This window comes from Zeugodacus cucurbitae, chromosome 3 (assembly GCF_028554725.1).
Source record: "Zeugodacus cucurbitae isolate PBARC_wt_2022May chromosome 3, idZeuCucr1.2, whole genome shotgun sequence".
Lineage (NCBI taxonomy): Eukaryota > Metazoa > Arthropoda > Insecta > Diptera > Tephritidae > Zeugodacus > Zeugodacus cucurbitae.
Window position 1 is genome coordinate 45,728,262 of NC_071668.1, and position 27,448 is coordinate 45,755,709.

General features: G+C 36.7%; 1 protein-coding gene and 1 long non-coding RNA gene across 4 annotated transcripts; both read left to right on the forward strand.

The window, feature by feature from the left end:
- The first annotated feature begins 198 nt into the window (after window positions 1-198).
- Window positions 199-12,033, forward strand: LOC105219426 (Krueppel homolog 2). Of its 3 annotated transcripts, XM_011195550.3 has the most exons (6): window positions 254-335; window positions 3,075-3,221; window positions 7,247-7,456; window positions 7,518-7,767; window positions 7,843-7,976; window positions 11,385-12,033. In XM_011195550.3, exons 3-6 carry the CDS (start codon window positions 7,257-7,259, stop codon window positions 11,614-11,616), a joined length of 816 nt encoding a protein of 271 aa, XP_011193852.1. In that variant the 5' UTR covers window positions 254-335; window positions 3,075-3,221; window positions 7,247-7,256; the 3' UTR covers window positions 11,617-12,033. The 3 variants fall into 3 exon arrangements, with proteins under 3 accessions (XP_011193851.1, XP_011193852.1, XP_028900875.1); XM_011195549.3 differs by lacking the exon at window positions 3,075-3,221 and having other exon boundaries at window positions 199-335; XM_029045042.2 differs by lacking the exons at window positions 254-335; window positions 3,075-3,221 and adding an exon at window positions 1,221-1,238.
- An 8,959-nt stretch (window positions 12,034-20,992) lies between these two features.
- On the forward strand, window positions 20,993-26,419 carry LOC128920120 (uncharacterized). Its single transcript, XR_008470252.1, has 2 exons — window positions 20,993-25,989; window positions 26,251-26,419. It is a non-coding gene; the product is annotated as an uncharacterized LOC128920120 (long non-coding RNA).
- The last annotated feature ends 1,029 nt before the right edge of the window (window positions 26,420-27,448 follow it).

Consider the following 27,448-nt stretch of genomic DNA (forward strand, 5'->3'; position numbering starts at 1 on the left):
TCTGGTACGCGAATATTACTATTTTAGATATGTTTCGTTGATGAAAATTATACTATTAGAAAATTGCAGAATCCAATTTGATTTTTTAATTTATCCGAAGTCTGGTAGCATTATTTACAAAAATTAGGTCCACTAAGTTGCCAACACTGTCCAACGTCATCTTTAAGCGTAAACCGGTGAAATTCAGTGGAGTGAGTGAATATGTTGATTTCTATTAGAAAGAGAAGATAGTAAGGGACGAGTTAATTTTTTTTATTACAGGTAGTAATTTAATCAGTTTTAGGTGAATTACTGGATAAAAAGCATTGAAAGCATTGAAAGCATTTGGAAATATTGTGAGTAAAGTTCAAGTAAAAACTATGTTAACAACTATTTAATTTATTAGGTTTCCTTTTTGAACTAAGTCAATTTGCCTTAGGATATTAATTAGTTTTATTTTCTGGTTTTGTATGTCATGTGAAATACTCGTCAAATTATATGTGCTGGTACACGTATAGATATAATATCTTGTGATATGCATCCGAATTGGATTATATACTCTCAAGTTTATAGTTAATAATTAATTAATCTTTTTAACAAAATTTAGCATTGGACTTTAGTTGCTTGTTCCCCTATACAAATTATGTACGTGAATATTTTTAGTGGATGGTGTTCATTAATATAAATTTTGGAGCAATAGAAATATTTGCTAACGACAAGTGGTCGCTATTAGTATTAAATAATTTCGATAATTTGTGCTGTTCAACACCCACTTATCAAACCCATCCATGAACGATTTAAACATATTCGCCTATGGTATTCTCACCATATACATTTGTTAAATCAAAAATATTATATTGCTATAGAATAACAAATATGTTTTTGTACCCACTGCTTTTACATTTTGCCTTATAAATTTTCAGTCATCAATCCTCAAGTAATAAATTTGTTCAATGAAATATTTTACATATTTAATAAATATAAAATTTTTTGTTCACACAAGATGCATAGAAAGATATAATAGAATCATTAACGATATAGTGGACATTGTACTAATATGTATTGTAATTAATTTGAATAGAGCTGTGGACTGTTCACATTTAATCATAATTCCTTCTTTTTTTCAAGTTTATAAAAAAAAGCAAATTTATGAACAGGAAACGTCGAATGCTTAACATTTGTGATGATTTTCCTTTGTCAATTGCATAAAGAGGTTGAGGCTCTGTAACTGGTAACTGGGGATTGGCCCAATTGCTTAGGTACGTGGTAGAGTATTCGTTTTTCACAATTGTTGCCGTGTTTGAGATCATTATCCTGTTGAAATTGCTTTTATAGTGCTTTCTATATAGCAAGTGCTTAATTTCATGTTCTCCAAAGTTTTGTTAATTTTTTCCGAATCCCTAAAATTGCATTTGTCTCTTAAAAGTTATTAATTATTCCCAAAGAAAATGCTTCATGCGGATACTAAGTTTATCAAAGTTTAAAGGTTTCAATTCGAATGTGAAAGTTTTTTTCTTCGGCGCAACTCGATATTACTTTCGTTATTTTCACTTTTAATTGTCTACTCATAAAAATATTTAACTTCTTTATTGTTAAAAGTATAATTGGATAAGTTATAACATATAACTGAATATCTGATATGACTTTTGCTGTAATTATTATTATTCACATAAATGGTATAGGAATATGTAATGTATGTATTTGTAAAATGTGTAGGTATATATGTACATATGTATAAGTTTTAAGAGAAATTTATTTAAGTGGTTACGTGTTTAATAGTACTTATGCGCTATGTTCATATACAATAGAGTTAAAAAAATTGCAACGCATTTTTGGATTGAAAATTTTTAAACAAAATGTATACATATTTCAAAAAGAAAAACTGTGTATAAAAATGAAGAATTAATACATCAATAACCAATTTCGCGTTCTATGTTTTTAATAAATAATTTTTTTAATAAATATTTTTTTTTTACAAATACAGTATACTCTCGAAAAGTAAATTCTCAGAAAGTAGATAATCGCGGAAAAGCTAATCACCTTTAAGATTACACATGCACCTCGAAAAAGTAAATTTTTTAATTTACTTTTCAGAGAGTGTGATAAAAAATTCGAAACGAAGCAAGCAGCGTTTTTTACGATGTTGCAAAAACACTTAAGTGCTGAACACTAAGGCGACGACACGACACGACGTAGCGACGGCTGACCACAAATGTCGCTTTGAAGTCAGCGTATTGAACATTTTGAAGACGGCAGCGACATATCAAACAGCAATTTCATTGTTGCCGTACTAACATCTTTCACTTCAATAAAATTTATATATTTAGTTTAAAGTGAAATTATTTACGTAAAAAATTGGCGATTTATTTGTTTTAAGTAATAGATTGTTGTTATAAATGATATATCAAAGCAATTTTACGTTTCTACTGGCAAAATAACGTCATACTTGTGAGAACTTTGAATAATTTTACATTTCGCATGTTAGTGGCAGCTCTACAGCGGCCATTGTCGTCGGCAAAATTAGGAACATTTCTAATTTGGCGACAACGACAACTACAAGCTTGTTGTCGCGTAGTCGTGCTGTTGTCAAAAAAGCTTTGCCCATAAGAACGCGTGTATTTTAATATTCGTTCGTCGCTTGTCGTCTTCTATGTGTTCAGCACATGACTCTCTTGTTTATCGCGTCTTTTTAGTAAATAAACTCTCCTACTTGATCCACTGGTTTAAAAATGAAAACGATGCAAATCAGGTTTCAGACTTTTTGAATTGTCGTACAAAAATGGTCAGAAAATATATTGCAAAAGAAAAAAAAAACAAAAGAATATTCAAGATTTTTTCTCTTCATAGTAAATATATATGTATATATGTAAATGTAAACATGTTTTTCATGTAAATCCATATGTTTTATTGAAGCAAATAAATGAATGAATTTTTTAAGTTTAAACAGATAATTTATGTATATATTTGGAAAAGTAAATTATTCGAAAAAGTAAATTACTCAAAATACCAATCGATTTACTTTTCGAGAGTATACTGTATTTTATTTTAATAAATATTTTTTTAATAAATATTTTTTTTAATAAATAATTTTTTAGAAGTAAGTTCAGTGATATAACAGTTGACTCAGTGTTGTGCATGATAGAGTGTACGCTTGTAACATGAATTTTACAATTACTAATGGACCTCGATTAAACGCGTTGGTCGGAGCCGGAAGCATACTATATACAGTGGAACTTCCATAAGTAAGTTCAGTGATATTATAACAGTTGACTCAGTGTTGTGGATGATAGAGTGTATGCTTGTAACATGAATTTTACAATTACTAATGTACCTCGATTAAACGCGTTGGTCGGAGCCGAAAGCATACTATACACAGTGGAACTTCTATAACTCGAAGCTCTCCATAATTTGAACTTTAAATTGGTAATAGCGTTTAGAAATCAAATTTCCTACAAATTTCCTTCCATAACTCAAACTTCCTTAACTCGAAGTTCTCCATAAATCGAACTCTTGAATGGGCAATAGAAGTCAAATTTCATACAAATTTCCTTCTATAAATCGAACTTTTCGACCAGGGCATAATAAAAAAATTAAAATTGTACTATCGAGGCAGAATTTTAAAAGGGCCTCTCTATATTGTAAGGAGGCGAACAAAAAATATGATATTACACTTATGGATTGATATGATATTACAAAAGCATGGGATACAGACTTCAAGAGCCAAACAATAGTAAACTGCAACAAGCAAAATTGCATAATACATGTTTTAACGTATGTACATAAAATTTTATGCGAAGTAAATAAATAAGACAGTGTGTAAATCTATATATCACAGCCTTTTAAAAAATTGCATATTTTAATGAAAATTCTATAACTCGAAGTCTCTCTAACTCCAAGTTTGTGGATTATGGTGATTCTAACTAAAATTAATGTTTAATATAAAGAAAAACTTCATTTTCAGTTCAACAGAAATGGCTAATGGTTAAACGATTTACGCCCAATCGAGGTCCAACTGTTCTCGTACTCTGAACGGGCTTATAATAAATTCAATGCTATTTGCTTTGACAGCACTGTATGTCATATGTCGAAATTCAACTAAGATAACGTTTTATGCTTGGTTTGTTGCAACAAAATTATGTTATATTTAATTTTTGCTATACTTATAAGCATAAAGTAAAACAGCGGACATAGTCTAACCACTGTATGTCATATGTCGAAATTCAAGTAAGATAACGTTTTATGCTTGGTTTGTTGCAACAAAATTATGTTATATTTAATTTTTGCTATACTTATAAGCATAAAGTAAAACAGCGAACATAGTCTAACCAAATATTTTTCTTCATGTTTGAATTCACTTCATATGTACTTGTCCGCTTGTTATTACCAATTTCACAATGCTTCATTGATTTAGCCATTTACGGTATAACAAAGTTTTGACCGTAACAGTTGTTAAGATTTTATCCGATTTCATCAATTTCCACACTGTATCACGAATTATCTTCCCTAAAGCTAAACATACCAAAATTTTGAAGTTCATCTTATGCGTTCATTTACAATATAAAAATTAAGCAACAGACAAGATATCAGAAAAAACTATGCATAAATGATGCACCAATAGTGTCGAATCGCCGGTCTAAAAATCACCGAAATCGGACTATACGTTTTCCAGGCCCCAGATACCGAACATGAGCCTCAGTGCTTCTAACTAATTTTTTAGAAAAACTTTCATTATAATAATGCGATTGTGTACCAAAATGGGTCAATACTTCGCATTTACCTGATATACGGCTTTTAAGATAAGATAAGTTTCTAGTAACGGGGGATTCACAATTCGTCAGAAAAGTTAACGATCCAATTTATGTAGACCTTTCTAAATTCAAGCCTGGCTACGGAAATACGTTGAGGGTTTTTCGATTTTTTGTTTTCCTCTGCATCAAAAATATGCAATGCTTTATAGTAAAATTAATAAGTCTATTTATTTCAAAAATCTAATATTTATGTGTTAAACTAAAATGATTTTACACAACTTTGTCAGATTTAATGATTTGTTGGACGAACTCAACTTTACGAAAGTAGAGAAGTACGAACGCGTATCTAAATACACACAATTATCAGATATCAATTGCTTGCTGTTTAAATACCGTTATAATTCTCTCTGTGTGAGTATGTTTAATCGGCAAAATAATCAGCCCAAAAACGATTTTTTACCAATACAATAATAATAAAGTGGTCGCACATGTACAGTTACTTTCCGTTCAGTTATTTGAGTAATGATGCTATTAAAAATTCATGTACCTCTAAACATACATAATAATTAAATATTAATTACAACAGTTAATTTTGTTTTTGTTAGACAGGCATTTCCGCCAGAAGGTCTACCACAGACAAAATAGTAAACATTATTAGAATTACAAAGTTTTTGCATATTTTCATAGGGAAATATTTAAATTTATTTACATTAAATTATTTTTAAATTAATTCATAACCAATTACGAGATATACCAAAGCCAAGTCGAACAGGAGCTACTTTTCCCATTTCGATTTTTCTACTGCATTTGTTTTTTCGTCAAAATTGTTAAAGAAACATATCATGTATTAATTATTGCTTTGTGTAAAACCTTTATAAGGGTACAAAGAGCAAAATAAAATGCATAAAAAAGCATGCGATTGCAAATAACTGTAAGTTTTTGCCCTCTTATTATCCTATATTTTAATGTCCCGTGCGACATCTAAAAATAACACTTATTCCCACTGCGTCGCAAATAAAAGCAGCAAGCTCGCCAAATTTTGGGTATAAACAGTAAACTTGTATACAATTAAAATAAAAAAAACCTTGTTCAAAAATCAGAAGATTTGTGGTTTTGGTAACTATTTAAAATTGGTCCCGTGCGACATCGTAGGTGTGGAATTAATTGAAAATTATTTTTTGTCTTATAAAGTTGACTTAAGTATGTAAATAGATACATTTACATTAATTATTTACATATGAGCCAAAACCGCACTTTCAATTCCACTGAAATAGCTATTCAATATATAGATTTTGGCGAAAATTATAGGCTTACAAATCAAAATAAGAGTGTTCATTTTAACAAGGTTGTCAGGAGAAAATCGTTTGCTTTTAAAAGTGACCAGTTAACGTATGACATATTATTTTCTTGATAAATCTCTTAACCAAAATTAAGAAATCCTTTAGTTGCTTTTCTAAAATATTTATATTTTTTTAAGGTAAATGCTCTCAGTTTAAAATCAAATTTATATTATCAAGCCTGGTTGATTTTATAAAATAATTAACTCTTCATTAGAATATAATTTTTTTGCAAGGAACCGATGGACTGGGAGCAGTTATCAAAAGGAAAGTCTAGCAGATAACGAAATCCAAAAATTTGTATACCCGAGAACAGCATTTTCTGAAAAAAATTGTATTTCACATTCATAATACTATTTTAATTTCATACTATGGAATTTTTGTTGTGTTTCTCTTTGGATATTGGTTAAAATAAATAAATAAATACATTTACTACTTTTTTAAGCCATTTTATTGGACTTGTTGTTAAATAATTCCGTATTATACCAACAAAATCAACATAAATATTATGATGGAAAAAAATGTCCCGTGCGAATGTGGTTAATAATCAATTTAAAAAAAAAACTATAAATTATTTTTTAATGAAATTCATACCATCTTTAAAGGCCATCAATGCGCAACATTTTACAATCAAAAACATTTGAATATTGCCTCACAATTCGCTGAAATCGCCGTTTGAATCGTTGTCCCCAAAAACGACTTCCATTTTTTGTCCCGTGCGAATGCCTTGGTTTTTTGCAATTATCTTGAAAATGAAAACCGTTCCAAAATCAACCTTAACACTAAATGTAGAGCTAATGAAGGGCTATTAAAAAATCCTACTGTCAAAATTAAAAAACATTTTAGTTCATATTTTTTTTAGTTGAAAGGCGTACGATTGTCCCGTTCGACATGGCGGAAATGCCCATATACATACATAATTTTCAATCAGTTCTGGTTAGTTGCATTCGAGTTCTTACAAGTTTCCCTCTGTTCAAAGTTTAATCCCTTATGTTAAGCGATTTATTTGTGCAAAAGAATTTTTCGGATGTTTAATTAGTTGTAACTATTGATTCTTTGTACTGTATGCAATTTTTTTTAAGTCTTTGAAGGTACATTTTTTTTTATTTTTCTTCTCATTAATTTTTTAAATGTGCAAATCGAAAAATCATTGATAATTAAAAAAATACCTTATTTTTACAGAGCAAATAAAATGAGTGACGACGCAAGTAATAATCAACAGAATAACAGTTCGACCACTTCATCTACACCACCTCCATCACAAGATAGTAATGGCAATGTATTGGAAAAAATGCAGCAACATATTCGGACAAATAAAGTCGACGTAGCTATGTGGGCTACACGCATACTCACAGTACTCTTTACATTCAGCTATGTGGTACCGTTAATAAGGTAAAATCAAATTTATTTGATGTTTCATGCGCATTCTAACTGTTAACTGTTTAATTTACAGTAACCAACAGAGCTCATTTAATAAAGTATTACTATCAAGCGCAGCGACTTCAGCACTACGCCTACATCAGCGTTTGCCTTCATTTGCATTTACGAGGGAATTTTTGGCACGACTCATTATTGAGGATTCCTGTCATTATCTTATGTTTTCGTTAATATTCTTTAATGTGCAACCCACACTCTTAATTCTCATTCCAATTGTTTTGTTCGCCGTATTACATGCATCCAGTTACTCATTAAAATTACTGGACGTGAGTAACCATTATTTTGCACACATGTGTGCATGTTTTATAAAAATAATAATTTTGTTTTACTTTTCCAAACAGATTATTGGTCAAAATTCTTGGTGGGGTGCACGATTCCTGATTTCGTTGGTTGAATTCCAAGCCAGTAATATTTTGAAGGCTGCAGCTTTCGCCGAGATTTTCATTATGCCGTTGGCTGTTATTTTCACCTTCAGGTAAGGAAAGGCTTAGTTCGGGTGCAACCGAACATTTTATACTCTCGCAATTTATTAATATATTTTTATTAAGATAACACACAATTTGACCCAATTTGAAAAATCCTATAATTAGGTATATGAGAGCTAGGGGAAGTTATGACCTGATTTTAACAATTTCAAACTATTAGAAGAAAAATATTACCTTTGATTTAAATTAAGATACCTGAGAGATTTACCGAAATTTTTGGTGAAAAATTACTATGGGGCACTGAATTCTTCATATTCGATATTCAGGACTTTGAAGAGTTATAGTCCGATTTCGACAATTTTTTCACAAGTAATGCCACAGATCATATACAGTATTTGTGTAAAGTTTTATTTCGTTATCTTCATTGGTTCCTTAGTATATATTACTCGTATAAAGTGAAGGAATAAGATAAAACTCAAAATGTGTCATCAGGTTCATTCGAATCGATCGAGTAGTTCCTGAGATATGGTTTTTGACCCATAAGTGGGCGATGCCACGCCCATTTACCATTTTGCTATTTCTTCTGTAAAATTAAGTATTTCTGTGTTTTTCGTTAGTGAGATAACCCATTTTTAGTAATTTTTAACCTAACCTTTGTGTGGGAGGTGGGCGTGGTTATCTGCAGAAAGTTTGGTTTATATAGCTTCATTGGTTTGCGAGGTATATACAAATAACCGATTTGGGGGCGGGCCCACGCCCACTTCCCCAAAAAAAACTACATCCCAATATGCCCCTTCTTAGTTGTTGTTGTTGTAGCGGTTATCTATCCCTGCCTGAAAAGAAGAGCATAAGTCTAGTTGTCGTCGAAATCATCTAACGGGAGGCCCAGGAAACGTGCTGTTTCGACAGGGTCGGACCAAAGAGAAAGGGGTGTTAGATGAGTAGGGTTCATTGGGCATACAAAGAGGTGGTTAGAGTCATGCGGGGACTCGTTGCATGCGGGACATGTATTTTGTATGTCGGGGTTCAGTCTGGATAAGTAGGAGTTTAACCTGCTACAATATCCAGATCGAAGTTGCGCAAGGGTCACTCTGGCAACACGAGCTCTTCGTCTGCTATAGGTGGTGGTTTGGTTCCAAGGACGCCATTCACTGGAAGGGAGTCAATGAAGGTGTTGATAGCTCCACTGTGAATGGCGTTTAGAGCGTGTCTAAAACTGTTTGCGTCCGCAGTTTGGTCGGTATAAGGTTTTAGTTCGTCGACGTGTTGTAGGAGCGATCTCTTGATGCACCTAGGGGGCGGTTCTGCTTCCAGCAAGTGACTACATGGGTGATTTCTACGAAAACACCCAAGTAGAAACTGCTTGGTAAGCAGTTCATTATGCTCCTTAATTGGCAGCATAATGGCTTCACTATGAAGGTGTGTCATTGGTGACATCAAGAGACATCCTGTTGCTGTTCGGAGTACAGTGTTCTGGCACGTCTGTAGCTTCTTCTGCTGCGTGTCACTGCATCCAGGCGACCATACCGGTGCTGCGTAATTTACGACCGGCCGGCCGATAGCCTTGTAAGTGGCTAGCAACGTTTCTTTGTCTTTTCCCCAAGTGCTACCGGCTAGCGACTTGAGGATTTTGTTGCGGCTCTGTACTTTAGTGACTATCGCAGTCGTGTGTGGAGTGAAGGAGTGCAGACTGTCAAATGTAACTCCCAAAATTATGGGATTATTAACTGTCGGAATTGGTATGCCATCGACATGAATGTTAAGACTTAGTCTGTACTCCTTTGTCCAATTGGTAAAAAGGGTCGCCGTGGATTTAGTGGGTGCGAGTGCCAGGCTCCTCGCAGAGAAGAAGCGAGGAAGTTCGGGGAGGTAGCTGTTCACTTTCGAACACATGTCATCGATGCCAGTGCCCGACGTCATTATCGTACAATCATCTGCGTAGGAGGTAACGGAAATTCCCTCTGGTGGTTGAGGAAGTTTGGAGATATAGAAATTAAACATTCTTAGTGCGATCCTTTATTCCAAATTTTACTTTTATAACTTTATTGATGGCTTAGTTATGACACTTTATGTATTTTCGGTTTTCGCCATTTTGTGGGCCACTGCCACGGTCCGATTTTGCCCATTTTTGAAAGCAACCCTCTCACGGAACAACAAAGAAACATGTGTTCCAAGTTGCATTAGGATATCTCAAGTTTTACTCAATTTATCCGTTGCACGGACGGACGGACAGACAGACATTCGGATTTTGACTTGTCTCATCACCCTGATCATTTTGATATATATAACCCAAACTAACTCGTTTAGTTTTATGACTTAAAAACAACTGTTATGTAAACAAAAACTATAAGAGAGCATAGCAACTTTTGTTGCGAGAGTATAAAAGTTATACGAAATTAGACGCGTTACCCACTTTTATGCAGAAAAATCTTACTCATAAGGCAAATATCTATCATGTTTGCAATTTTCGGAAAAGAGATATACCTACCATATATTCTGAACAATTAGGATGTTTGCATCTATGTTTTCCATCATTTATAAACCTAGGAAAATGTCCAATATTGTCAAACCTAATATCACTCACCTTTTTCATTGTAAACGTTCCACTTTTCATCAAGGCTTCGGCAATTTCGTAAATGAATTCGTGCAAGTTCATCATAGCATTTGATATGATCTATTAATCTGCTGGTCCATTTGCGGGTACGATGCCATACGTCCTAATTATAAATCCATAAGATCCGCATGTTATATTCGTGTATAATATTGGAATGAGATTTTGTCGACGCACTTCGCTCTTTGATTGAACCTTCTTCCAGGAATTCTGTTTCGTCGAACTGTTCCTAATACATAAAGTCTTTGAGTTTCTTTGTTGATCAACGCAAAGCCGTTCTCTTTTGAAACCTTATTCAAATTTTGTTTAGTGCTTTTTTGAATAGACGATCAACGACATTTGCTGATAAGGATTCATGCGATAACTGAGTTGTTGTAATTGGTTGCTTGACCTCCAGCTGCTCAGTATTACGACAACGAGGCATTTTGTTATTGTTGTTGATGTGCAAACATTTTCGATTTTTCTCATGAAGGTTTCGTGTCATAGGACTACCGTAATTACTCCAATACGTACGCTCGTTAGGATATTTAAACGTTGGCACGTCGCACGAAAACGAAATCAGGATATTGGTATACTAGCCACTTTATTGAAATCTACTTCTCTGATGAGCACCCGATAGTTTCTCAAGGAAGCACATTTAAGTTTTATGGGTAATAAATTCTGGTTTTCGAATCGACGGTGTTGTACCCCCATACACTTTTTTATTGTTGTCAGAGATGTTTATTTAGTGTGGAATGCAAATAGGAAATCAACAACTAAGGCAATTAATCCATATAAAATCCCTTTTGTTAACATGAATACAGTAAAAACATTTTGATTAATTTGTATTTTTTCTTATGTATTTCAGAGGAAAGGCAGGATTGATGACTCCGATAGTTTACTATCATTTCTTGGTTATGCGTTATAGTTCCAGAAGAAATCCTTATACCCGGAATGCTTTTGCAGAACTTCGCGTTAAAGCCGAGGCTTTGGCCGCTTCATCGCCTGCCGTTGTTGGTAAGATCATACATAGCGGTATCGCTTTTGTGAATCGTTTAGCGCCGCAACAACAGCCGGAGCAACCAACAGCAGCCCAATAAGCCTTCTATTTTTTAAAGCATCGACCGTTTAGTTTCCAAATTATGTTCCACTAATATAAAAAGACATATGTTTAATATTATATTTTACAGAGAAAGTACCTTAAGTAATAAAAGCGTCTAAAACTAACGACGTCCAAACATTTGCCTTCAAGGGTTATATGAATAACAACAAAAATATATAACTATAACAAGTATAATTAAAATGTAAATTGGAACACACAACAGATTGGTTTTTAAATTGTATGACTACTTCTATTATATTATAAGGTATTATGTAACCGGTATTTGTTCTAGCTTTTTCCTATTGAAAGCATTATTTTTAGTTTCCTTTCTATGTAGTCACTGGTGTTAATGTGCAATTATGTCGAAGTTATGAATGATATCAATTTGAATAAATTATTACAATTTGTCATGGGATTAACTTTTTTATTTAAATACAGTGGAACTTCTATAACTCGAAGATCTCCATAACTCGAACTTTTGAATTGGCAATATCGTTTAGAATTCAAATTTCATACAAATTTCCTTCCATAACTCAAACTTCCTTAACTCGAAATTCTCCATAACTCAAACTTTTGAATTGGCAATAGAAGTAACATACCAGGACATAATACAAAATTTAAAAATTAATTATCGAGGCAGAATTGTAAAAGAGTCCCTCTATATCGTATGGAGGCGAACAAAAATATGATATTACACTTAAGGATTGCATAAATCATGTAACAAAGGCATGGGATACAGACGTCAAGAGCCAAAAATAGTAAACTGCATCATACAAAATCACAGAATATACGTTTTAACGTATGTTCATAAAACTTTATGAGAAGTAAATAAATAAAACTGTGTATAAACCTATATTTTACAGCTTTTTTTTAAAGTGTAAGTTTTAATGAAAATTCTATAATTCGAAGGATCTCTAATTCGAAGTTTTATTGTGGATTATGCTGATTCGAGTTAGAGAAGTTCCACAGTATGTATAAATCGTTCATTCTAAATGAATTTTTTTATGAATAAGTGGTGTATAGTACAACCTCACAGAAGACATTGTAAATATTAAATTTGTATTGTAATAAAACTTTTATCCGTCGGTTCTGAGTTCAATCGCTGATTTTTAAATAAAACTGTAATACTACTCGAACTTCAATTTCCTTTGAATTAATTCAGAAAATACCCTTAAACATAACTATATTTACCAATTAGAATAGTAATCACTAGTATCACCTGAACCGAATTCATTCATTTTCACCAGCAGGATAAACTATATACAAGACTATACACTCACTTAATTTTGCTAAGATATCTCACATATTAATGCGGAATAAAGCCCACCGTATTTTTGAAAAACCTATAATTAGATATATGGGAGCTAGGGGCCCCATTTTTAACAAACAGAGACACACTATTAGAAGAAAACACTTTCCTCTGAATTACATTAAATTATCTGAGAGATTTACCCATATTTTCGGTTAAAATTTACCCTTAGGCGCTGAGTTCAACACATTCGATATCTGGGGCCTTGAAAAGTTATAGTTCGTTTTCGAAAATTTTTTCACAAGTGAAGCCAGATATGATATGCACTATTTGTGTAAAGTTTTATTCCGCTATCTTCAATGTGATGGAATAAGATGGAATTCAAAAATGAGTTATAGGGAAAGTAGTCGTGGTTTTGAACCGATTTCGTCCAATTTTTATCCGTCTTAGGGTGTCAAGAAAATATTATATACCGAATTTCATTGAAATCTGTCGAGTAGTTCCTGAGATATGGTTTTTGACCCATAAGTGGGCGATGCCACGCCCATTTTTTATTTTGTATTAAATCTGAGTGCAGCTTTCTTATGCTATTATTTGTGTGAAATTTAGTTTTTCCGACGTTTTTCGTTAGTGAGTTAACCCACTTTTAGTAATTTTCAACCCAACCTTTGTATGGGAGGTGGGCGTGGTTATTATTCGATTTCAACTATTTTCATGGTGTGTGGTGGGGTACGTAAGAGAACCGACTGCAGAAAGTTTGGTTTATATAGTTTTATTGGTTTGCGAGTTATATACAAATAACCGATTTGGGGGCGGGGCCACGCCCATTTCCCCAAAAAAGTTACATCCAAATATGCCCCTTCCTAGTGTGATCCTTTGTTCCAAATTTTACTTTTATAACTTAATTTATGGTTTAGTTATGACACTTTATGTGTTTTTGGTTTTCGCAATTTTGTGGGCGTGGCAATGGTCCGATTTCGCCCATATTCGAACTTAACCTTCTTATGGTGACATGGAACACGTGTTCTAAGTTTCATTAAGATATCTCTATTTTTACTCACGTTGCACGGACGGACAGACAGACATCCGGATTTGAACTTTACTCGTCACCCTGATCACTTTGGTGTATATAACCTTATATCTAACTAGTTTGGTTTTAGGACTTACAAACAACCGTTATGTGGACAAAACTATAATACTCTCTTTAGAAACTTTTGTTGCGAGAGTATACAAATTCAAAGGATTAACAAACAGTTGTTCCTGGTTACAGCGGAAAATCAAAATTTAATTGATAGTTATTCTATTCTAGTTATGGTTATGGTCATTCTGTTATGGTAACGTAACTCTAATTGGAAACATTGTTTCCCGTGAAGTTGATTCGATCAGTTATGGTTATGGCACCTCAAATTTAACCTTTAGGCGGAAAATACAATTGATAATTATGGTTAAGCATATGGGGGATGGGGTCATATGTAGAAGTTCACGCAAGTGAGGAAAGTTTCTGATTGCCATTCACTTGGGAGTGGCCAGGAACGATTCTTTTGCATATGACTCAAGCAGCTCACGACTTCCGGTTTTAGACCAAGTATCCCCTGGGTAGCTAACAGACATCCGTTTGGAGGCGAGCTAAAGTGAGAAGGCGAAGCCCGCTTGTGCGGTTGTGCGTAGGGCTTGGGACCCACCACATAAAAAAATCTCCCCAATGAAAACAAACACCGAGCCTCGGATGAGAAACCCCCCTTTTGATGACGACCCCTGCAAACGTACTAAGGATCATGATTTGAGGGCATGCACCTGGAATGTCCGGACTCTTAATTGGGAAGGTGCCTCTGCCCAGCTGGTTGATGTCCTCATACAACTAAAGGCTGACATCACCGCCGTCCAAGAAGTGCGATGGACGGGACAAGGACGGAATAAGGTGGGTCCTTGTGACATCTACTACAGCGGCCATATAAAGGAGCGCAAATTTGGTGTTGGATTTGTGGTGGGAGAGAGACTCCGTCGCCGAGTCCTGGCATTCACCCCGGTGGATGAACGTCTAGCCACAATCCGCATAAAAGCGAGGTTCTTCAACATATCGCTGATTTGCGCCCACGCCCCAACGGAAGAGAAGGACGATGTGACCAAAGACGCTTTCTATGAGCGCCTAGAACGCACCTATGAGCGCTGCCCCCGCCACGATGTCAAAATCGTGCTTGGCGATTTTAACGCCAGGGTGGGTAAAGAAGGTGTCTTTGGCACAACAGTCGGAAAATTCAGCCTCCATGACGAAACATCGCCAAACGGCCTGAGGCTGATCGACTTCGCTGGGGCCCGAAATATGGTTGTCTGTAGTACCAGATTCCAGCATAAAAAAATTCATCAAGCAACGTGGCTGTCCCCTGATCGAAACACGCGCAACCAAATCGATCACGTTGTGATAGACGGAAGACATGTCTCCAGTGTTTTAGACGTGCGTACGCTCCGAGGACCAAACATTGACTCGGACCATTATCTAGTAGCAGCAAAGATACGCACTCGCCTCTGTGCAGCAAAGAACGCCCGTCAACAAACACAAGGAAGGTTCGCCGTCGAAAAGCTGCAATCACAACCGACAGCCGAACGATTTTCTACTCGACTTGCACTCCTGCTCTCTGAGAGCACTCATCAGCATCTCGATATAAGGGAGCTGTGGAACGGCATCTCAAACTCATTGCATACCGCTGCAGCCGAAACAATTGGTCTACGGCAACGCCAAAAAACCAGTTGGTACGATGAGAATTGTCGTTCCGCAGTGGAGAGAAAACAGACTGCCTACCTCGCAACGTTGCGATCGACCACAACACGTTCGGGGTGGGATAGATATCGAGAACTGAAGAGGGAAGCGAGACGCATTTGCAGACGTAAAAAGAAAGAGGCCGAAATGCGTGAGTATGAAAAGCTTGAAAAGCTGGCCGACATGGGTAATGCTCGAAAATTTTATGAAAAGATGAGGCGATTAACAGAAGGTTTCAAGACCGGAGCATTATCATGTAGGGACCGAGAAGGTAATCTGGTAGCGGATGTCCAGAGCACACTGGGATTATGGAGGGAACACTTCTCCGACCTGCTCAATGGCAGTGAAAGTACAACACCAGGAGATGGCGAACCCGATTCCCCAATCGATGACGATGGAATAGATGTTCCATTACCCGACCATGAAGAAATTCGAATAGCAATTACCCGCTTGAAGAACAACAAAGCGGCGGGGGCCGATGGATTACCGGCCGAGCTATTCAAATACGGCGGCGAAGAACTGATAAGGTGCATGCATCAGCTTCTTTGTAGAATATGGTCGGAAGAAAGCATGCCTGACGATTGGAATCTTAGTGTGCTCTGCCCAATCCATAAGAAGGGAGACCCCACAATCTGCGCCAACTACCGTGGTATAAGTCTCCTCAATATCGCATATAAGGTTTTGTCGAGCGTATTGTGTGAAAGACTAAAGCCCACCGTCAACGAACTGATTGGACCTTATCAGTGTGGCTTTAGACCTGGAAAATCCACAATGGACCAGATATTCACCATGCGCCAAATCTTGGAAAAGACCCGAGAGAGAAGAATCGATACTCACCATCTTTTTATCGATTTTAAAGCTGCCTTCGATAGCACGAAAAGGAGCTGCCTTTATGCCGCGATGTCTGAATTTGGTATCCCTGCAAAACTAATACGGCTATGTAAGCTGACGTTGAGCAACACCAAAAGCTCCGTCAGGATCGGGAAGGACCTCTCCGAGCCGTTCGATACCAAACGAGGCTTCAGACAGGGTGACTCACTATCGTGCGACTTCTTCAATCTATTGCTGGAAAAAATAATACGAGCTGCAGAACTAAATAGAGAGGGTACAATCTTCTACAAGAGTGTACAGCTCCTGGCGTATGCCGATGATATTGATATCATCGGAAACAACAACCGCGCCGTTTGTTCTGCGTTTTCCAGACTAGATAAAGAAGCGAAGCGTATGGGTCTGGTGGTGAATGAGGACAAGACGAAATATCTCCTGTCATCAAACAAACAGTCGGCGCACTCGCGTCTTGGCTCCCACGTCACTGTTGACAGTCATAACTTTGAAGTTGTAGATAATTTCGTTTATCTGGGAACCAGCATTAACAACACCAACAATGTCAGCCTTGAAATCCAACGCAGAATCACTCTTGCCAACAGGTGCTACTTTGGACTGAGTAGGCAATTGAAAAGTAAAGTCCTCTCTCGACGAACCAAAATCAAACTCTATAAGTCGCTCATTATTCCCGTCCTGATGTATGGCGCTGAAGCGTGGACGATGACAACATCCGATGAGACGACTCTTGGGGTTTTCGAGAGAAAGGTTTTGCGCAAGATTTTTGGTCCTCTAAACATTGGCAACGGCGAATACCGCAGGCGATGGAACGATGAGCTGTACGATTTATACGACGACATTGACATAGTTCAGCGAATAAGACAGCGGCTACGCTGGCTAGGTCATGTTGTACGGATGGAAGAAAACACTCCAGCTCTGAAAGTATTCGATGCAGTACCCGCTGGAGGAAGCCGCGGAAGAGGACGACCTCCACTCCGGTGGAAAGACCAAGTGCAAAGTGACCTGGCTTCACTTGGTGTTTCCAATTGGCGCCAAAAAGCAAAAAGGAGGAATGAGTGGCGCGCTCTGGTGGATTCGGCTATAATCGCTTAAAGCGGTTCCTACGCCAAATATATATATATATATATGTATTGTAAAGTGAACGAATCATAACATTCAATTCAAAATCGTGTTATGGAAAATAGGCGTGGTTGTTAACCAATTTCGATTTTCTCATTTTACATCGGTAACATCAGGGTGTCTAGATAATATTTACCAAATTTGGTTAAAATTGGTAGATTAGTTACAGATATAAGATTTTTATAATAATCTGAATGAAGCTCTTTCCTGTCATATCGTCTGTAAAATTTAGTGTTTTGTTAGTGAGTTAATGCAGTGTCAACATAACCATTGTATGGGGTAGGCGTGATTATATCCGATTTCGCCAATTTTCATGATGTATAATCGCCAATCAATTGCTGTAAATATAATTTCATCATTACAGTAAATGGGATTACTTATTCGCAAGTTGTGAAAGATAACATTTGCTCAAAAGATGCTAGCATTCATCAACAAATTTTATAAAATCTTACAAAACATAATGAGTTTATCATTGCATTTGAAACGAGACTTCAAAAGCTCAAAAAAGCAGTACAAACAAGTAAGGAAAGGCTAAGTTCGGGTGCAACCGAACATTTTATACTCTCGCAATTTATTTAGAGATTTACCTATATTTTCGGTGAAAAATTGCCCTTAGGCACTGAGTTCTTCATGTTTGATATCAGGGGCCTTGAAAAGTCATGGTTCGATTTTGACAATTTTTCCACAAGTGATGTCACAGCTCAAATATAGTATTTGTGTAAAGTTTTATTTCGCTATCTTTATCGGTTCCTATGTATACATTATAAAGTGAACGAATCAGAAGGATTCAAAATTGAGTTATATGGGAAGTAGGCGTAGTTGTGAACCGATTTCGCCCATATTCCACCAGTGTCATCAGGGTGTCAAGAAAATATTATATACCGAATTTCATTGAAATCTGTCGAGTAGTTCTTGAGATATGGTTTTTGACCCATAAGTGGGCGACGCCACGCCCATTTTCCATTTTGTAAAAAATCTCAGTGCAGCTTCCTTCTGCCATTTCTTATGTAAAATTTGGTGTTTCTGACGTTTCTCGTTAGTGAGTTAACGCACTTTTAGTCATTTTCAACTTAACCTTTGTATGGGAGGGGGGCGTGGTTATTATCCGATTTCTTTAATTTTTGGACTGTATAAGGAAACGGCTAAAAGAAACGACTGCAGAAAGTTTGGTTTATATAGCTTTATTTGTTTGCAAGATATATACAAAAAACCTATTAGGGGGCGGGGTCACGCCCACTTTTACAAAAAAATTACATTCAAATATGCTCCTCCCTAATGCGATCCTATGTTCCAAATTTTATTTTCATAACTTTATTTATGGCTTAGTTATAGCTCTTTATGTGTTTTTGATTATCGCCATTTTGTGGGCGTGGCAGTGGTCCGATTCCGCCCATCTTCGAACTTAACCTTCTTATGGTGCCAAGGAACACGTGTTCCAAGTTTCATTAAGATATCTCTATTTTTACTCAAGTTACAGCTTGCACGGACGGACAGACGAACGGACGGACATACAGACATCCGGATTTGAACTTTATTCGTCACCCTGATCACTTTGGTATATATAACCCTATATCTAACTCGTTTAGTTTTAGGACTTACAAACAACCGTTATGTGGACAAAACTATAATACTCTCTTAGCAACTTTTGTTGCGAGAGTATTAAAAGCAAATACCACGAATAAGACGTACATTTGATTTATTTACTGTTATTAAGATAACACAATTTGATCAATATATTCGGCATAAAGTACACTGGAATACTGAAAATCATTCTATATAGTATATGAGGGCTGAGGTAATTCCTCAACCGATTTCACTAATTTTCTCCATCAATGTACAACATATCCAAGATTATACGCTCACTTAATTTTGATAAGATATCTCTATCTAGCTAGGGGAAGTTATGATCCGATTTTAACCATTTTTAGTACAAGGATTATAGGAAAAAAGATTGCCTCTGAATTACATTAAAATATCTAGGAGATTTACCGATATTTTCGGGGAAAAATTAGCCTTAGGCACTGATTCTTTATGTAGGACATCAGAGACCTTGAAAAGTTATAGTATAGGATCTCGACAATCGTCCACAAGTAAAACCTCAGCTCAAATACAGTATTTGTGTAAAGTTTTATTCCGCCGTCTTCACAAGTTCCTAATGTATATATGTATGTACATATGTATTATAAAGTGAAGGAATCAGATGAAATATAAAATTGAGTTATATGGGAAGTAGGCGTGGTTGTGTACCGATTTCGCCGTCCGTGTCATCAGGGTGTTAAAAAAACATTATGTACCGAATTACATTAAAATCGGTCGACCAGTTCCAGAGATATGGTTTTTGGCCCATAAGTGGACAACGCCATGCCCATTTTCCATTTTTACTACTAACGCACTTTTAGTAATTTCCAACATGGGCGTGGTTATGATCCGATTTCCTCCATTTTTATAGTGTATGAGGAAATGTATGAAGGACATAACTCTGGAGAGTTTCGTTGATATAGCTTTAGTAGTTTACGAGATATGTACAAAAAACCTACATGGTGGCGGAACCACGACCACTTTGCCAAAAACTTTACATCCAAATATGCCCATCCCTATTACGATCCTTTATACCAAATTTTACTTTCATAACTTTATGTTCTTAAACTGCTTAGCTACAGAAAGAAACATTTCAACAGCTGAGATTTGAAATTTATAAAAAAAAAGTTATAAATTTCTGAATATTATTTATTAAAATGAAGACATAATAGTTTTTGAGCTTGACAAGCTGGCCGACAGGGGTAATGCTCGAAAATTTTACGAAAAGATCCGGCGACTAACTGAAGGTTTCAAGACCGGAGCACACTGCTGTAGGACCCCCAGAGGTGATCTAGTTATTGATGACCAGAGTATACTGAGTTTATGGAGGGAACACTTCTCCAGCCTGCTGAATGGCAGTGAAAGTACAACAACAGGAGATGGCGAACCCGATTCCCCAATCGACGACGATGGAGCAGATGTTCCATTGCCCGACCGTGAAGAAATTCGAATAGAAATTACCCGCTTGAAGAACAATAAGGCGGCGGGGGCCGATGGATTACCGGCCGAGCTATTCAAATATGGCGGCGAAGAGCTGATAAGGTGCTTGCATTCTTTGCAGAATATGGTCGGAAGAAAGCATGCCTGACGATTGGAATCTCAGTGTACTCTGCCCAATACACAAAAAGGGAGACCACACAATTTGCGCCAATTACCGTGGGATAAGCCTCCTCAACATCGCGTATAAGGTTCTGTCGAGCGTATTGTGTGAAAAACTAAAGCCCACCGTCAACAAACTGATTGGACCTTATCAGTGTGACTTTAGACCTGGAAAATCAACAACAGACCAGATATTCACCATGCGCCAAATTTTGGAGAAGACCCGTGAAAATAGGATCGACACACATCACCTTTTTGTCGATTTTAAAGCTGCTTTCGACAGCACGAAAAGGAGTTGCCTTTATGCCGCGATGTCTGAATTTGGTATCCCTGCAAAACTAATACGGCTGTGTAAGCTGACGTTCAGCAACACCAAAAGCTCCGTCAGGATCGGGAAGGACCTCTCCGAGCCGTTCGATACCAGACGAGGTTTCAGACAAGGTGACTCACTATCGTGCGACTTCTTTAACTTGATGCTTGAAAAATTATAAGAGCTGTAGAGCTAAATAGAGATGGTACAATCTTCTACAAGAGTGTACAGCTACTGGCGTACGCCGATGATATCGATATCATTGGAAACAACACCCGCGCCGTTAGTTCTGCTTTTTCCAGACTGGATAAGGAAGCGAAGCGCATGGGTCTGGTGGTGAACGAGGACAAGACGAAATATCTCCTGTCATCAAACAAACAGTCACGGCATTCGCGTCTTGGCTCCCACGTCACTGTTGACAGTCATAACTTTGAAGTTGTAGATAATTTCGTCTACCTGGGAACCAGCATTAACAGCAATAACAATGTCAGCCTGGAAATCCAACGCAGGATCACTCTTGCCAACAGGTGCTACTATGGACTAAGTAGGCAATTGAAAAGTAAAGTCCTCTCTCGACGAACAAAAACCAAACTCAACAAGTCCCTCATCATTCCCGTCCTACTTTACGGTGCAGAAGCGTGGAGGATGTCAACATCCGATGGACGGCACTAGGAGTTTTCGAGAGAAAGGTTTTGCGGAAGATTTATGGTCCCTTAAGAACTGGCAACGGCGAATACCGCAGACGATGGAACGATGAGCTGTATGTGTTATTCGACGACATAGACATAGTCCAGCGAATAAAAAAACAGCGGCTACGCTGGCTAGGTCATGTTGTTCGAATGGATGAAAGTGCTCCAGCTCTGAAAGTATTCGAAAGACCCGCTGGTGGAAGTCGAGGAAGAGGGAGACCTCCACTCCGATGGAAGGACCAGGTGGAGAGGGACCTGGCTTCGCTTGGTATAACCAATTGGCGCCAAACTGCCAGAAGGAGGGATACGTGGCGCGCTGTTTTGGACTCGGCTATAACCGCGTAAGCGGTGTCTACGCCAGTCAAGAAGAAGATAATAGTTTTTTTGATGCTAAAGATTGAGTCTGATGGATCAAATGTTCTCGAATGAGAATTAAAATCAAGACATATTCGGCGAAATGGTTCGTTTAAATCTAAATTTGTTCTAGAAGATTTTAGAAGTAGGGTCTAAACTGCCTAGATGAACGCAATGGGATATTAAAGTTAATATCAGACAAAAGGAATTAACTACAAACTAAACCATTCAGAAGTTTTACTAGGAATATAATACCTAGGGATATTAAAGTTAATATCAGACAAAAGGAATGAACTACAAACTAAAGTTCAGAAGTTTTACTAGGAATATAATACCTAGGATTTCTCTGCGACTAGTAAGTGTAGGTAGATTTATAAGTTTTAAACGACTAGTATACCGAGGAAGATTCAATCTTGAATCCCAATGTAAATGACCTAAATTAAAAATTGTTTTTGAACGGACTAAAGCTTATCAGAATGTGTATGGTAACTAGAATTCCATACAACAGAACAATACACCAATGTAGGCAATGTTGTAAAAAGAATTTTAGTAATATACGGATCACTAAATTCTTTAGACCAACGTTTAACAAAGCTAAAAGCACCTTTAGCTTTTAAAACTATTGAATTTACATGAGAATTAAAATTTGGTTTAGGATTCATAGTAATTTCTAAATCAACAAACTTAAAAAATTGCTCTAAACTGAAATTATTTATTACATATGGAGAATGGTTAACAGATCTACGAGAAAAGCACATCGTTATACATTTTTTAAGATTCAGTGGCATATAGTTTTTGTGACTGACATAATAGGAGCAAAACGCTTTAAAATTAGCATTATACTTTTCACCATATTTGATCTTTGCACCCTTCCGAATTGCGTCTTACCTCGTTAAACTTCGGAATATTTTTCTATCAATCCAATTAGTTTTTCAAGTTGAAGTTAAAGGTGGTGGTTTGGTTCCATACTGGGAGGGAGCCAAGGAAGGTGTTAATAGCTCCACAACTAATTGCGTTTATAGCGTGTCTGTCCGCGTCCGCAGTCTGGTCGGCGTATTGTGCTAGATCGTCGACATATTATAGGAGTGACCTCTTGATGCACCTGGAGGCGGTTTTGCTTCCAGTAAGTGACTACATGAGTGATTTCTGCGAAAACATCCTTATAGAAACTGCTTGGTGAACAGTTCATTATGCTCCTTAATAGGAAATATAGTGGCCTCATTATGCAAATATGCTACAGGATATTAAGAGGCATCTTGTGGCTGTCCGAAGTGCGGTGCTTTGACACGTCTGCACTTTGCTCTACTGCGTGACGCTGCATCCAGGCGATCATACCGGTGCTGCGTAATTTACGACCGGCCGGCGGATAGCCATGTAGGTGGCCCGCAACGTTTCTTTGCCTTTTCCCCAAGCGCTCCCGGCTAGCGACTTGAGCATCTTGTTGCGGCTCTGTACTTTAGTTGTTATCGTGGTCGTGTGAGGAGTGTATACTGTCAAAGGTAACATCTGCGTAGGAGGTAACTGAAAATCCCTCTGGTGGTTGAGGGTGTTTGGAGATGTAGAAATTAAACAGTAGCGGGTAGAGGACACCGGATCGCTCAGGTAGTTCATGATCCATCTCTCAGTCCCGGAAAAAGTGTTGTTCGTTCTATGTCTTCTAGTAGCATTGTTACATTGATCATGTCAAAAGCTTTTGACAGGTCCAACGCCACCAGGACAGTTCTCTTACAGGAAGGTTTTTGATTAAGGCCATGAACTATATAAGTCTTGTGGTGGTGCTGTTCACTTTACGGAAACCGTGTTGATGTTCCACTAGGTTCAGCTGATACGTGAGTGTCGGGAGTTGTAAGGTCTCAAGTGTCTTCACTACTGGGGAAAGGAGAGTTATCGGGCGATAAGACTCCCCTTGGTTGGCGGGTTTCCCAGGTTTCAGTAATGAGACCACTCTTCCGATTTTCCACATTTTGGGTATTTTGAGAGTGGTTAGCGACAGATTGAGTACCTTGATGAGAAATTCTATTCCCGTTGGATCAACATCAAATAATTAATTCCGTCTGGGCCAATGGATTTGGAGATCTTCCCGATGACATCCCGAACCTCCCCGCTGGTGAAAGCAAGTGACGCGCAGTTGTTTGGCAGCCGTCTGGTGACACGTTTTTTTGCCTTGTCAACCGGAGGGTGCAGTATGAATTGCCGCCGCCGTTCGTCCGCTTATGATTGTTTACCAGTTGTCGAATTTCCAAATTGAGATCCTTAAGGAGATGTCAATGATACAATGGCAAACTTGTAAAATTGAGCTTCCGCATCCACTCCAAAACTGTTTCAGTCTGAAAAAAACACGTCCGCCTAGAAATTAATTTAGGAACCCTAAGAAAATAAATTCAGACTTTATTAAAGGAGGCTCTGACTAGATTTTCTGTGTGCGCTCTGGTGAACGCTTTGTTCACTATTGACGCGGTGGAAGAGTGTATCGAAGTCTTAAGCACTGCATCCAAACCAGCATTGTAAAGGCAGGAGAAAACCCTCTGGTGGACCTCAGAAATTAGGGCATCTTGCAGGGTTTTATTAACTAAGACATGCAGGTGCGAGGCAGTTGAAGATTGGACATTATAAAAGAAAGAGGTTTTCATGAAAAGTTTTTTGTGAAATCGTAAAGGACTGTAATGAATCCTCATGGTTCCGCCATCTTCGCAAGCAACAGCTTCCCAGTTGGTTATCTTAAAAGTGATTATGAAAATTTGCCTTTGAGCAGTGAAGATACATACATATGTACATACGGTTGAGATCATTAGTAATACTCACTTTTTAAGAAATCTATCAACTGGAAAAATACTGATACTTTCTGAATAAACGTCGGCTAACATGGACCTTGAACTAATGTAAGCACTTCAAGTCCCTAGGACCGTATAGACGCTTCTACAACAGGCCGTCAAGGTGTCGCATAGCAGGATGGTATTGTAAATGCGAACTGCATTAGATTGGGATATATTATGGATGTAGGGTAGAGTTGCGTTCTTCTCGAAGGACGGTAAGAGCCCATCAGTCGCTCCTCCTTCCTGATAAAAGCACTTGTTGTTTCAAAATCACGAAGGCCACACTCCCATAGATGCTAAGCTTCTTGTTCCAACTTGCTGATATGGTGAGTTATCAATGGCTTATCAGAATTTGTTGAGCTCTAAGGACCACATCAACCATGGCACTTAATGACATTCTGCATATACCCAGCACCCGCCGATATAGCTGAAAGGTGTAAGGTTGCCATAGATTCTCAGAGAAACTAGATATTTCAATGATTGTGTCGTCGAACTGGAGCCTGAAGGACTTTCCTCTACCATACATCACGAAAAATTTCCAACACCTTTCTTGCCAAAAATGGAACGCAAGAGATCGAGTAAGCTAGCTATTCGTCCTCAGTAAGGTTAGCGTTTCTCTGTAAAGTAAAAAATCTTACCAGATGCCAGTTTTAGAAGCTGCCTTTGCCAGATCAAGTTCTTCGGGTAATCAAAAAATCTATCGGATCTATTCCCGCTAACGCCTAATCAGGCGTTGATATATTTAATCTAATTATCGTAGTTTTAGCTTCATATGCGCCTGGATATAATAGTTCAAGAGCGATCTCCATTTGGATCAGCCATAGACTTAAGGGGGGGTATGGGATAAAATTTTTTAAAAAATCATTTTTTTTATTTGTTAAATCGAATGTACAACTATTGAAGAATGTTGTCTCAAAATTTCAGCTCATTCGGAGAAAGATGGAAGTCACCACCGGCCCAAGTGCTCACGAATATGTGAAAAGATTTGACGAATCCCAAAACTTTGAACGCGTTTTTCTCGAAACGCCTTTTCTGAAGTCGGTGTCCACGATAACTCAAAAAGTTATGCACCGATCGTATTGAAATTTTGCACACTTGTGCAACATAGAATTGACTCCCAGCCAACGGTCCCATTTTATTTATTTTTTGCTTCTATTCGATTTTACAGCCACAAAATGGCGCATTTTTAGGGCTAAAAACGTACTTTTTACCTTCACCGACCGTTGAAAAAATGAAAAAAAAAAAATTTTCTATTAAAAGGGCACCGTTGGCTGGGAGATATACTTCTAAAGAACTAATTTTTTTTTATCCCATGTGTTTCAGATGATTCTACGATCTTATATCCGGGACACCGCAATGTGCGGAATTCCGTTGAGTGCCTACTTCAAGTGGCTGCAACTTCGTTGATTTTCGACATTTTGTAAAACTGATTTTTTGTAAAACATATTTGAAATGTCACTGAATAATATGATAATAAAACTATTCAAAAATATTCAGTAGTTATCTCAAAAAAAAATCTTCAAAAACGTTTTTTTTTTTGGCCCGTTATCCCATACCCCCCCACCCCTTAACCTTGCCATTCAAAATTTCAAAATCGTTTTACTATTTTACATACATTGAATATAACATGTCATACGTAACACATATTTACAACAAATTTATAGTTACTTACTGTATGTTATCAGTAGTAAATAAATTGCAGACAATAGATAAGAGTAATCACATTGTGTAGAGAATATTTAGGAGAGAGAGGTGCATATATAAAGCTATTGTCTGTTATAGACATCATATTAATATAAATATATATCATAATCCGAACAATTATTTTTTTAATGTGAATATGAATATTTGATTCATTATAGTCAGTCAGTTAAAGATTAAACTTCCGTCATTTCGTATTAGTTTTGTCGTTTTCTGTTTCTCAAAAATAGAGGATATTTGAGATACGGAATTGTATTTATCATGTGGTTAGGTACATATGTATTGAGTTAATCTAATGTTAGTCGAAAATAGCTGCTCGTCTACAGTAATAGTACGCCCAGGATTTTAATAGTTTTGGATTTAATTAGTTTTGAAAAAAATTTGCGATCTCATATGAGATTCTAAAAAACAGAAACATTGAAATTATTTAAGTATTGCGTATGTATGTTCTTATATGGTTCATAACACGGTAGTGTTAGAAAATGGTGAATTTCAGAGTGTACAATATTCTTTTATTTCTTTCTGAATAGACCCACCATTTGTTAAGATTTTGAGAGTCATGTTATTCTTTTTCGTCCACAATATTCACTAGTCAGGAAAAGTTTGCGTACAGATAGAGTGATCATTAAACAATTTAAAAACTAATATAAAATTAAAAATTTGAAACATAAATTCATGTTTTATTTGGAAATTGAATGAACTTCAGTTTTAAAAGTTTGTTTTTGAAACGATAAATACCAAAACAATAACAAAATTATTATTAAAAAAATGAATAACAAATAACAAGTACAAGTTTGCATATAAAGATATCAACAGTTTT